We start from the raw sequence: 14,259 nt of genomic DNA, 5'->3' as shown, positions 1-14,259 counted from the left end.
AATAAATAAACAAAAAGCGCTTGTTCAATGCAGCCTGTTTGGCCCCCTGTCGTCTACAGTGTTATTTAGTAGGTTAAATGTTACGTTCATATCTAAGCGTAAATGAAGCTCTACATAGAAAGGCTGGCTGTAAAGCTCCTATCGCAGCTTTATGACTGTTCACTAGATAGGAACGGAATTTATGTCGTCCGCTATTGTTTCTTATTTCATTAGTATTTTCTGGGACTTGGGTAATCTGTGCACTTAGCGGGCAGAATGAATTGCTCATGGCTACAGTTTTTCGCAGATATTACGCTGAAGAAATATTCTCTGTGATGGCTTACTCGATGATGAGTCAGCATTTATCGTACTTCCGAAGGGAAGTAGCGTGACATCATGAGCGAGGGACGCCCTTACGCGCCCGTATCAGCGCGCTTTGGATAACGCGTCGCCGGTTCCAGCGGAACACACTATCCGAGGAGAGCTGTCAGGGAGGGCAGCAATGAGAACGTCACGTCCGCTATCGAACTCATCCATCGCAGACCGCATGACGTCATGCGCCGAGCCGCGTATAAAGCGCCCCCTCCCAGGCTGCCCAGGCGTTGGCCAATCATCGACCGCCTGTCAGGCAGTACGTGAAGCTTGGGTTGCTGCTCTGCGCCATTTTGCGCCGGTCTCCCGTCGTCGCTGTTTCCCTGCCGCGGAGTTCTTCCAGCCATGACGAGCCCTAGCGAGACCGAGAACTCTGCAGGTACCGCACCCCCGGCGAAGGCCGAAAAGCCGGCAGAAACTCCAGTCACACAGGAGACAGCCGCCAGCCCGACGTCCGACGCCACCACGACCGCCGCTTCGGCGCCGGCAAACAAGCCCAGCGTTCACAAGACGGATTACGATAAAGATGTAGTCTATCTCTACCAGTTCACTCGCTGTCCAACTTTGCCCGGAATCTCGCCTTTCTGTTTGAAAGTTGAGACTTGGCTGCGCATGACACAAGTGAAGTATGAGGTGAGCTCGTCTTCGCAGCGCGCCGTTCGTTTCAAATTTGCCCACTGCTGGGATTGCGTCGGCCGGCTTGGTGTGACGCGGTGTTAGGCTTAGGAGCTGTCAGTGCGTGTTGTCATGGCCGATGCGTGACAGGGAATAGCGTTCGGTGACCGCTTTCACGCTCGCCGAACGCTGCACTTTAATCCTTCTTTTTCATTGTTACTCAGTACAACGGCGATTCAATCGATCTAGCTGAAAACATAACGCATGTGGGCAAGTTCGGACCGCGGGGTGTTCGGCGTACTGCCCCGCCTTTGCCGGTCAATCCGTACGCCGAAGTCGGTCGATGAAAAAAAAAAATCTGACCAGCTCCGAATTAACCGCAGATATTAGAAAGTACGTTTGGTTACTCCGACTAGATTAGAACTCTGCGAACGTTAGCTAGTTTTCTTGGAAGAACCTGTATGCTTACTGTATATTCCTTCTGACACTGCTGTAGATCCGATTGATTCACTTAAATGTGGTTTATCAACCGCGATTTGGCGTTCTGCACACCATGCGTCGCTCTGCCTCTTCACGGAGACAAGTTCGACAAGCTGAACCGTATTCTTATAAGCGGTGTGCTTAATGTATGTTAAATAGCCGCGGCTTGCTGGTGCATGACTCATTCGTGGCGTGCCCTCTCATGTTTAGAGTAGCGTGGATATGAATGATTGCGATGGCTTTACATGATTAACCTCGTCCCGCGTCATTCATAAGAGCGTTACACATTATATATAGTGCAGTGTTTTTTTTGTTAGTCACTTTTCTGATACGCAGGGGCTTTGTAGCACTTGGGTTAAGAATGGTGAAATAATTACGAAAAAAAAAACGTTTTCTTCGATAGTATAGTCCTTGACGAAGCTAACGCGTAATGCTGCGTTATGTAAGCCTTCAAAGCTATATGCAAGAAAAAAGTGAAAATAAGGTGCAGGACTGCCCATATTTCTCCTCTTTTTTTGTTAGCCACTTTTTTACTTGTGCATAGGGTAAACCTGAACAGACCATCAGGGGTGCCCTCTGCAGATCAGTTGCCAAGGGCCACTGGGTCTACTGTTGTACACCTAGCGGTCCTGTGCACTTTTCACCATGCCCGCTGAAATTCTTCCACGTTGAGGAGCAGCTCGGTGGCATGTTGCTTCTTTTCGTTACTGAATGCCACCTTGCACTTTTACAGAATGTGGACCACAAGCTCAAGTTTAAATCGAAGAAAGGTCAACTCCCGTTTGTGGAGCTCAACGGCGAGGAGATAGCAGATTCTGACATCATCATCAAGCAACTGAGCCAGTTTTTTGGCAAAGATCTGGATGCCGGCCTAACCACAGAGGAGCGCAACATCTCTCACGCCTTCTCATCTATGCTCAATAACCACACAGGCTGGGTGTCTCGCTGCTGGCGTTATCGTCACCCTGGCCAGTTTCTCAAGGCAGCCCAGATGGATGTCAAGCGCATGCTCAACTCAAAGTTGCCTAAAGGCGTCCTGCAGTTCTTTTTCAAGCTTGCTTTTAAAAGCGTAAGTTTGGTACTTTCAGTGCAATATTCTTGTGCTGTTCTGGTCAGAAAGTGCTTCCAAGATATCTCGCTCTAAGAGGTATCACCTGCACATTGTGCCCCGTCGCGGTGGTCTTGTGGCTAAGGTACCCTGCTGCTGACCCCCGGGTCGTGGGATTGAATCCCGGCTGCATTTTCGATTGAGGCGTAAATGCTGTAGGCCTGTGTGGTCAGATACATGTGTCTAGATACATGAGCAAGACCTCTAGTACTGTTTTTTGTTTATCCTGCATGGGAATCTGATCAAGAGCCATTAAATGAATTTCATCACCAACCTGTAATGATTTCTTTGGAAACGAGTTAAATTTCTTTATTTCCTCGATGCGCACACTTTTGTATATTTATCGTGCAACCTCGGAAGCAGTGCACTGCTGGGTGGCTGTCTAAAGTGCCCTTAATTGGACTCTAGTTTTGTAAGGTGACCGTTGACACAATAGCCAGTGTGGCTGATGTAGCAATAGCCACAAGGAAGGGAGATCTCTATAATATTTTGCAAGACAAATCTTTTTGTTTGCATGTGTAGCTTCGTGTGTTTATCATTCCTGCTTTTGCATATGGTGGAAAATTCGTTTTTTTTTTTTTTTTGTGGTGTAAAACTGATGACCATTTTTTGTTTCCCTGCTATCTTGTTCAGAGACAAGACATGCAGATGAAGAACATCACAAGGTGTCCTTTTGATTCTTTGCTGAAAAGTTTGTTGCATCCCTTATGCAGTGTCTCGTCTTACTTTTTTTCAGAGCAGCAATGCTTGCTTAAATAAATTCCCGGTAGATCATAAGGTCTATTCGAAATTGTAAAACTATGAATGGAAAGACAGTAGCTCCGGTGAAACCTTTCTTTCGCTGCTATGCAGTGTGGCAAATGTGCGATTGTTCATGGTCAAAGGTAAATGAAAGAAAGCTCTCGCCACATACACAAGGGGTAAAAAAAAACATTTTAGCTCTCGTACAGGGGCTTTGTTCACTGAAAAAAGGGGACAAAAGTATGCGCAAATAGATGGCGCAAGCAGCTCGCACAAACAAAAAAAAGGATGCCATCATTGTGTTTCAGCATGTAGTCGGTAGTTTGGATTAATAATGACTTCAGATGAAGTCGTGAGGTTACTTTTTTTCAGTAGCAAGGACATTGCACTAGCCCAGTTGTGGCCCCTATAAGAGAGCTGACACAGCCTTATTTTAGTTATTTTTGTATTCGGTCAGTGTCTACCTTTTTTCTTTGACTATGAGCATTCCTGACCAGAAGCTTTCATTCAACTCTTGATTTCGCGAAATTGTTTGAATGTACAGTATGGTCCACTCTTGGAGGGAACACGGCAACGCGTGGCTGGCGGCCAGCGTGGCGCAAACTGGTGGCGAGATTTACAAACACAGCGCATGCGCATAGACGCGAATGGGTGGGGCTTGCCGCGCTTCGTCTGCTACTTTCCGCTCCGGCACTTGCAGTGCGCTGGATATCACGTTCGCTTTTCCGCGATGCGATTCATGCCCCTACCACTTTCGCTGCTCCTCCCCGGCTAAGCGGCGTGCAGAAAAAAAAGGGGGCTGTTTGTTGTGCTTTCTTGGCAGCTTTGTTGCGATTCCATTCATGGTCACAGCATCCAGTTTCAGAATTCATGCGATATGAAAAAAAAAAAAGCCATGTGCATATAGTATTTCAAAAAAACGTTAAACACGTGTTTGAAAATACTTTTATGTATTCCATACAGCGAGACACAAAATTATATAATTATTGTGGATTGCAGTATCCAGCAAATGTTATAACTTGCGATACATTTCGTTTTCTTCGTTGAAGCGAAAACGCTAGAAGCTCCTTATTTGAAATATGCGATAGCATTCACTTTTCCGAGAATCATTACGTTTCACCAATACGCGTGCTGAAAAACTACGTACGTAGAACACTACGGAGTAAACAAATTTTAAAACCTTTGTGACAGACGGGTCGTGTGAGGCCAGATCTGCAGCCTCGAAACACAAAATAAAATGCAGATCTGTGTAAGCAAAATAGGACTACGAATTACAGAACTAGGCACTGAAAATTTTTTCGTAATGCTGATGATTGCGCTGGCGACGAGAAAGTGGCCTTTTCGCGATAGAAGTGACAGCATGCTGGCTCTATTCTTTGGTGTACAGCTCGACTATTCGAAGCCTTTCGTCCTCGGGTACTCTAGCTATGCCGCTTCTAAAAACTAGCTCTGCCCAAGATGCGATCAACGAGTAAATACGCCCCCAGCTGTGGAACTCTGTGAAAATGATAACGCAACCCATCACTCGCGTAGCCCGGTGTTTTTGCTTTCCAAACGTAAGCTTAAGCAAATTGGAAGCTTTCCAAACGCTGTTCGAACCAGCCAGCCGCTTTTGATAACAAACATGGAAATCGATCGTCGATGAAGCGAGCATGGCGATCTTGTCGTTGGCGCGCGCCGAACGTAGGGCGGGGAAGTAGCGGACGATGCGGGCAAGTACCGCCCTTGCAATTCAGCTCGCACGCTCCGCGTTTCCAAATCTCGCCATCAGTTGGCGCCCCGCGAACCACCGGCCATGCACTCGTGTGTTCCCCCTAACAGTGGATTGTACTGTACATTATCCCACTAAATTGCTAGCTTCATGCCTGCCAGCGCATATTTTCATAGCATTTATGGTTGTCTCTTTGGTTACCATCATACTGGTTAAATTTGGAGACGACTGCTGTTAATATTCTTTAAAGTTAGTTCATTAGTCCTGTGCCTTTCAAATGGAAAATGCAAGTACCTGGCCTTGCCACCAGCTTGGCCTAGTCCTCCTTATCATTATGTCCCTTTGCAATGTGGATTAGTGCTCATGCTTTAGCATGACTGATGCAACCACATCAGGTTGCCACTACTTAGTGATGGCCCCTAGAAATACGTTATTTTGATAAGGGTAGATGAGCAGCTTTATTACGTGTATGTGCACCTTTCTAAAATTAAAAATTTTACATGTTTATTTTGTTGCAGTTTCATAACGCTTGCACATCCTTGGGATACATTTAGGTGTGAATATATCTGTCCAGTAGAACTTGTTGGCCTATTGCAGTCTTTTCAATTTTTTTTTTTCATTTATCTTATTTGTTGTGTGCAGAATGTGCAGCAGACCATTGGCCATGGCCTGGGCCGTCACACAACAGAGGAGATCTTGGAATTTGGGAAGGAAGATCTTAAACACCTGTCACAGTATTTGGGCACCAAACAGTTCTTCTTTGGCACAGAGCCTCACTTGGTAAGACGTGAAGTTGTTCTGCCTATGCTTATATGTAAATTTAAAATTTTGCCTGAAATAAGGCAGATGTCTTTGTTGCACAGAACAAAGGCAATCGTCAGTTGATCCTGCACTTTGGAATGTTCTACTAAAGCTTTTGTTGTATCTGACTTGAGTGAACACAATTTAATAGGAACTTGTAACATTACAGGAGGCATGTAATTGTAAAACATGCAAAATGCCTTGCTAAGGTAAAATTTCAGCCTTGGCTCTTTTCCGTGTGGTCCTTTTCCCATTAATAGCCTACTTTTCCAATTTTCTGGCTTTAAAGTGTCCTCGAACAAAGGGAATCTCCCAACGGCTAAAAGAAACTGCTTTAGCCATGGGCTTGTAGTTGGCTAGCCTAGTTCTCGACAAGGTGTCACTGGGAGTGGCAACTTTGCAAAGATGTTGCTTTTCTACATATTTCGATGCAGCAGCATGTGCAATTTTTTTTTTTTACACTGACAGCATCAACTTTCTCGGTTCGGCATTCTAGTTAAAATTTTAGCTGCACATTAAGCATACAGTAGGCTCTCGATAATTCAAACTGATCGTTCAGATTTGGGCGCTCGTTGAAGAACCCAAGGTGGTGAAAATTTCAGAGCCCTCCACTACGGTGTCTCTCATATTCATATGGTGGTTTTGGGACGTTAAGCCCCACATATCAACTAAACTCTGATCATTCATACTCGGTTAATTCAAACAGAATTCCATTTTTTGATTGGCCTTCTGTTTTTTCAATGTATTTTAAAAGCCTTTTCATTCAAACTCTGTCAATTGGTTAATTCACATTTTTTTCTGGTTCTATACCGGAAATTGTCTGTGGGTTTCCTTCTACTATTTAAATATGTGTGCGCTGGTATAATCCTAATAGCCTAAAAATAAAAAATATGAGCCCCTCAGGCCTTCAAGGAAAACTACTTTGCCACTAAACAAATGCTATAAGTGAAGCACATGCATGGTAAATTATGATGCTTCTCAACTGGTATAGAGAGCTTTGTGCTGAAGGTACACATAGCAAAGTAGTAGGCAATTCATTTCTGTAAAAGGTCTGATCAGTAATAAATGGCCAATAAAATAAACTCTTACACCTTTAATATTTGCTGTTCATTTGGTGCAGTTAGGGTGTAAAAACACCTTTAAACAATTTAAATGTGACACAGTCAATGCATCACTTTGCCCAGAGGTAGTATATGAGAACTTCTGATCATTCGAACTTCTTGATAATTCAAACAAAATTCGGAGGTCCCTTCGAGTTAATGCGAGTAGACTGTATATGCATGAATGTGTAAACAGGTGTCCTTGTGAAATTGCTTTGTTGTGTGTTTGGGGGGGGGGGGGGGGGGGGAGGGTGGGCAGTGCTTTTGAACTTTGGCGCTAATGGTGGGGAAAACAAAACTTCTTTATGAATTGGTACTGTGCACTTTAATAGTGTCAACGTATAACTGGAACAATCGGGAAGTACTTCATCTGTGGGCAGAGAAGTTAATACCTGCTTGAACTGAACATGACCAGTTGACTGAGCATGCTTTGGAGGTAGCCTCCTTAATTCTAGCTTTTTGACCACAAGCCCTTGTGGAAAGTAAGTGCAGCTTCTGCAGTGTTGGGACTAACGTAAACAAATCTGAAGTCGTTGCTGCAGTACTGTGCTCACAATCTTGTCTTCTGCGCAGCTCGACTGTGTGGCCTTTGCCCACCTCTGCCAGTTTGTGTACGTGCCCTTCGGTGGTCTCCTGGAGTTCATGGAGCAGGAATGTGCTAATCTGCTAGCATTCGTGGAGCGCATGAAGGAGCGCTATTGGGCTGACTGGGACGAGATCTGCAAGACCCTGGAGCTCAACACGCATCTGCCCAAAAAGGCACCAGAGGAGGAGCCCAAAAAGGCTGCCGACGAGTCTGCCCCAGCTGCTGACGAGAAGACTCCTCCTGCCGAGGATGCTGTCAAAAAACCTGAAGCTACTGTTGACGAGGTCAAGAAGGAAGAGGTTATCAAAAAGGAAGTTGTCGAGGAGGTTGTTACTAAGACCATCACGGAGGTCAAGGAGTGAGCAGTTTCGGCACTGGAGAAAGGCTTTAGTCATTTTTCCGTTCCAAGGGTTTGGGGGGTGGGGGGGTAATAGTTCCGTTCTTAACGAGACCTCAAGAAGGGTCGTTTTCATCTCATTGTGCAGCGAAGCATAAGGGATCTCGCATTTTCATGCTTCTTTAATGGAGAGCAGTTCTTCGTTTTTTGGGGGGAGTTTGGAGGCGAAGGGAAATCCCGTGGAGTTGATGCAGTGTGTGGTTTTTAGCAATGTGCACAGAGCTAGAAAGTATTATACAGGGAGCTCGTTGCACAGGGCATTAAGAGCTTTTACGAGCAAGTCATGAGGGAAAGGGGCAGCAGTGCATTTGAAATTTTTGTTCCTCTTTTTTTTGTGCATGGGTGGCCAACTTTCATGCGTTTTTGTTTGGAGGGCTGGTCAGATCGAGGAGCTGAAGACATCTTATACTCATGATCCACTACATACTCAAAGCAATGCATATTATATTATATCAAAGTTGTAAATTTGCTCTTGGTGTATTTTTCATCTGTCGTACATCCTTTCGTTTTTAAATTCTGTGTACACATGTAACTATATGCTCGTTTCTGTTGTAGAGATCTGTTTTTGTTCCTGCTACTTGAGTTCACCTTGAGGTCTAGATGCCGACTTCGCTAAAACTGCTGCTTGGGCGAGTTGTTCATGATTATTTAGACAGATCTATCAGCGCAACGGAAAGAACTTTTAGAGAAGAAACGCACGCAGTGCTGTGTGTGTGTTTCTTCTCTACAACTTGTCTTTTTTTGCGCTGGTAGATCTGTTTAGATGCGGAATTGCTCAAGGAAATTTTTGACGGTTGTCTTGCCATCTTTTTGCATACATGCTGTTATTGTATTCATATATAGCATACTGTAGATCTCATGTGAGTGTTTACAGCAAAAGTTTTTATGGCGTTTTTGCTCGACCATTTGTGTGAACAAATTTTCAGCCTGATCAACATTCTTTGTATGTCCCTTTTAATTCAATTTTTTCAACTGTCAATGTGTGCATGGTCGCATTATTGTACATGCCCGCAGCTTTATACTTTTTTATGGCAGTTTTTGTAATGCCTTTTTACTTTACCTTCCTTCCCTTCCTGTTTCCCCTTTGATGTGGAAATTTGTAAAAATGAGACAACACAGATTAAAGTTTGTGGATGAATTTATGGGTCTTTGTGGATTAATTTATGGTTTCTTTCATAATTCTATTTGGAGCAAGACTGTGCTTAAATGCCTTCTTTTATTAATAGACTAATTCTGTTTTGAGTAGCTTTGGTGTATTGGCTTATACTGAGCTACTGCTTTAGTTCAGACCTGTGCAGAATAGCTCTGTACAGTGTTGCTGGTTAAGAATGCTTCATCATCATCAGCCTGACTACGTCCACTGCAGGACAAAGGCCTCTCCCATGTTCCGCCAGTTGACTCAGTCCTGTGCTTGCTGCTGCCAATTTATACCCGCAAACTTCTTAAATCTCATCTGCCCACCTAACCTTCTGTCTACTGTAGAATACTGCAAAAACTGGCAGATCCAAGCTGAAACGGCTCCTGCACAGGCCAACACTACATTGTTTCTCATAAAGTACCCAGATTTGCTGATGCACGACTGATTGATTTATGTATAGGTCGTCTTTGCATCTGTTAAAAAGACCTCTAGAAATGGTTAGGTGGGAGTAAAAATTATCCTTTCATGTTGGCAATCTCTAGCTAGACTGCACTACTGCAAAGCCTATGGTGTGATGTGCAACTGATGCATGTGTGCACAAGTTTAGAATGTTGATGTAGAATAGGGCTGTACTTACGAAGTGCAGCGCAAACTGCTATGCCATAGCAAATGCTATGCCATAGAATGTTCGCTATCACTTGGGCTAGATATAGGCTGCATCCGCAAGCTACATCATTCTGGCACTGTGCCAATGCTGCCAAGAACTATTGCTTTTAAACAGACTTGTGCGTGAATTGGTGTCGTTTACACATTTTAAACATTGCACTTTTCTCTTTTGTATACTTCAGTGGTTAATGAAAATTGAGTGCATGCAAGTCTGATTCTCGGTGAACCATGTGTAGGCTCCTTCAAACTTGGGGACATCTATTCATGATTACTAGAAGTAATGAACTTCATTCTTTTTTCCCCAATTCATGCCATAGTAATCCACATGTTCATCCTATTGATACACTAGAAATTAGGTGAAATGAACTGTTTGTTAGATGTTTTTTTCTGAATATGGTCAATGCTGTACACTATGTAGTGTGACAAACTGGAAATGAGGTTAGAGGCCTTGTTTTCTACCGTTTTAATTTCCCAATACCTTTATTCATGTCATAGGCATGGATGGCCCTGTTAAAGGAGTTGTGATGCCCAATTTTCGATAATATTTATTTAGGGTAATTCTTGTGTGTTTACAAACAAGCTGGCAAACATTTAGTGCATTTAGTCAAGCAACTAATTCATAATTGAAAATTTTTATAAACATGAAAGTGGCATTAATAAGTAGGGCAACACTGGTGCACTCGTTAGCCATGATGTAACAAGCTGCTTGCTGTGCAAGTGTCTGCGTTCCGGCAAACGATTTTGCATGTAGTCAGCTACATGTGCAAAACGGGCTATTTCAACTTGACATTGATATACAGTAGTTGAACTGTTGTAGGTGACTACGGACTTGCTCCACAAGTGATGTAAAATATGGCATGGCAAGATGGCAGTTGCTAGCGGGGGACAGGGTTTATAGGTAGCTGGCGACTTCGTGTTAATTAGCAATGAAACATTTTTCTATTACAGCCGATTTTTTATATATGTGTAGGCACAATGAAGGCTCTACTGCTATTTTTCGCTGTTGTTGGGTGACCGTGTCATGGCCCCCAAAGCCAGCATCAAGATGCCATGAATAAGTGTATATCTCGTGATTTTCCAAAATACAGCTGCAAGATTCCATGGGTGGTCATCAATAAGAATCTTGATAGGCCAGCCAATGAAAAAGCTGGTGTGGCAAATTGGTGTAACAAAGTGACCTGCAATATGAATAAAGTAACTGCAAACTCTTGTGCTAATTGCTTACACGAGGTGCTCGGGAGAAACTAGAGTATCACTTTGTCCTTTATACTATGCTGCCATTATAAGAATGCCATTTAGCCAGCATAAAAAGTTTCATTCCGAGGTTCTACATGCCAGAACTACAATTTCATTATGTGAAACATGCACTACTTTTGACCTGGCTCTTATCACTTGTTTTACGTCCACCGATAAGGATGTACCCGAATGTTTTTTGCATTTTGTCTCCTGTGGCCACCATGGCCTAGAATTGAACCCATCACCTCAAGCTTGGCAGCACGACACTTTGGCCACTAATCACTCTTATCAAGTTGCGACAGCAACATACAGTAGGCTTACTATGTGCTCAATTGCATGCTATTTTGCAGCACACATGGATTGCAACATGCGATCAATTCACATAATGCATGTACTTTCGTTGCCACCACCTCCAGTTTGTGCTATGCTGGTATGATTTCGACTGGAACCTTTAAAATAAAGCCAACATCACCTTTAGTGCTACATTTGTAGTGACATAATGTGGTTATCATGAGCAATTGCATATAGCAGTCTTAAAGAGGTACTGACCTGAAATTTCTCACTTATATTTTTTTTTGTGCCAAATTATAGGTCACGCCGCTGAGAGCGTAGGAAATGAACCAGTAACCATGAGTGTGCTCTAAAAAATTAACTACAGCACGCTGTTAGAACCTAGTTTCAGTTCCTACTGTACGCTGACGTCGCGACGTGAAATGAGCAGCACCACCAGGCAGTCGTATGTGCGCATGCAAGTTTTTGTAGCGTATCCTCGTTCGGGCGTCACTTCTTCGGTCGTCTGCTTTTTTTGCTGTGTGCCACACGAGTGGCAACTGTTGCGGCTGAGGGCCACAACAATGCGGAGCCGGTCAGCAGCCGCACGGTGCGAGCAGACGATCGAGAAAGCGATACACAAGCTGCCATATTTTGTGTTTTGGTGCTTGACGTCATCACAAATAGCCAGAGTGCCGTGTGAAGTCGCCAGGATTAGTACTGTAGCCTGTGTCGATGTAAGTAAATGCGGCGCAAGAGAATTCACTTTAATATCAAAGTAAAAAGTATGTTATCGGCAATTGGTAAGTGTCACACTTGCTTAGAGCAGTCTCTGTATACTAGGGACTTGTATAGCAGAGTAAACTCTCCTCTGAAAAAGGTGTCAATACCCCTTTAACAAAAAAAATTTTGGTGTTACATTTCAAACCATGAGCACTTAAGTACAATGCCAATCTTGTGCTACATGTATACTGCTGCACCACTGTTTTAGCCTGCTGCATCATGTATCGTATTTTCTTGCATATAACCTGCACCCCTAACTTCCACTCAGCTAAAAGAAAAATGTGAATTGACCCCCCCCCCCCTCCCACTTTCTGGCTCAATGGTTGCAAGGAATTATATACCCAGAGTTGCTTGGAGGCAGATCACCCCCCTCGCAACTGTGTCGATAGTGGGTGGTATATAGAGGTACTTGCATAGTCATTATTTTCTGTTGCCTTGTTTATCTCCAGCGCAGGACGAAGGCCTCTTCCAATGATCAAATTTACCTTACCTTGTGCAAGCCGATTCAATTTTATCCTTGCAAGCTTCTGAATTTCATCACTTCGTCTAAATCACTGGTGTCCTTGGCTGCACTTTCCTTCTCTTGGTATTCATTCCATTGCTCTAACTTGCCATAATATCAACACTTTATGTGACTAGCCCTGACGTGTTACTTTCACTGATTCTTGGCTAGAATATAGGCTACTACTCGTTCATTTTTTGACACATTTTATGGTCTCCTGATCCTTTTCCTTATGCCGTAGGTTTGGTCCCTGCCGGCAGCAAGTTATCTTTTCCTTCACTTTTCCTTATTCACTTCTAATACTCCTAATAACATCCCTACACTTTTCTTGGCATCATTGTCTCTTAATTTTCATTAATGTTGTGTCTAACAAAGAAAAATAACTTCAATTTACACTTTTCTTTAATTATGCCTGTCATTATCCACTCTATTTCATATGCTACATGTTCCCGAACTTTTCCTCTAGTTTCTTTGTATCCTTCAAGTTTGTCCCCTTCATGTGAGAACTGCTAATATGCAATGATTGTGCACTTTTTGCTTTAGGGACACCAGCAACTTGCCTAGCATGAGTTGGGAATGCTTACTGTATGTGAACCATCCCATCCTTTTTGTTCCATGAATTTCCTTTTCACAAGTAGGCTCCTCTGTTACTAAATGACTATGGTAGGGATACTCTGGTGTCGCCTACAGAGGTTGGTGCCTGCCTTAGTGCCAGGTTACAGCACATTATCTTGAACTTCAGTGCACATATATTAAGCCGTACTATGACACTTCAGTTTAGATGTTCAGTTATTCTTTGTAATTTATCGCTATCGCTGCAGAAGAGTAGCCATCAGCAAATCGTAGGTTGTCAAGATATTCTTGGTCAAGCTTCATTCATATTTCTTACCAATTCAGTCATAGCTCCACATGAATGAACGTTGCAGAGATTTTACCTTCTTGTCAGACCACCTTATCTCAATCTCGTTGCTTTTGTTGTGGATAATCAAGGTGGCTGTGGAGCGTGTAGATGCCCGCTGAGATATATTCATATATTTTTCATGTGTCCCTAGGGGATGTAATGCTCCCAAGGCTGCTGATATTTCTACAAACGCTAATGTTTTTTTTCATTCTGAAAGCTTTAAAATTGGGCGTGGGCAATGAAATTATACTTTCCTCCTTCTAAATACTTAGTGTTTACTCCACCCAAGTAAAAAATATTCGTAACAAGAAAGTCATACTTCTAGTATAGGTGGCTCGAGTGTGACGTCATGGATGCATAACATAGCTCCAACAATGGTGGATTAGACGATGTCAAGGCAGTATCACGAGGTATTTAACTAGCTTCGGCGTGATATACATTGCTGGAATGTTATATTAAGTGGCTGAGCATGAAGAATGAAAGAACCTGCACGTGACATACTGATGACACTACTATGACCACATCCCACCATGTTGGTGCTCCGGCATGGCTGTTTTAGTGATGCCAGTGCAAGCCATCTATGTCAGAATTGCAGTGCCCCGTATCCTTAGGATGCCCAAAACTTGTATGCTCGATACAGAATATAGTTGGCTGTCCAGAGAGGATTCCGTGCATTCTGCTGGAGGAGCTTTTGTAATAATAATGTTATGAGAATAGTACTATTTGGCAAAATGAAGGCAGTCCGACATTGCTGCAACCTCATGCATGCGGAAACTTGTTCTATAGCTGCTGTGTCTACATATTTCATTTTTACTTGTCGCGGTAGTGTTACGCTGTTGAGCTTGCGGTTACTGGTTAAGTCCTCGTGGCAAC

The 14,259-nt window shown here is 43.4% G+C and overlaps 1 protein-coding gene across 1 annotated transcript; it reads left to right on the top strand.

Annotated features, from left to right (window-relative positions):
• Window positions 1-571: 571 nt before the first annotated feature.
• On the top strand, window positions 572-9,028 carry fax (failed axon connections). Its single transcript, XM_037413634.2, has 4 exons — window positions 572-984; window positions 2,180-2,515; window positions 5,649-5,786; window positions 7,481-9,028. Exons 1-4 carry the CDS (start codon window positions 697-699, stop codon window positions 7,853-7,855), a joined length of 1,137 nt encoding a protein of 378 aa, XP_037269531.1. The 5' UTR covers window positions 572-696; the 3' UTR covers window positions 7,856-9,028.
• The last annotated feature ends 5,231 nt before the right edge of the window (window positions 9,029-14,259 follow it).

This window comes from Rhipicephalus microplus, chromosome X (genome assembly GCF_043290135.1).
Source record: "Rhipicephalus microplus isolate Deutch F79 chromosome X, USDA_Rmic, whole genome shotgun sequence".
Classification (NCBI taxonomy): Eukaryota; Metazoa; Arthropoda; class Arachnida; order Ixodida; family Ixodidae; genus Rhipicephalus; species Rhipicephalus microplus.
Note: the sequence above shows the minus strand (reverse complement) of the source record. Positions and strands in the feature narration are given on the sequence as shown.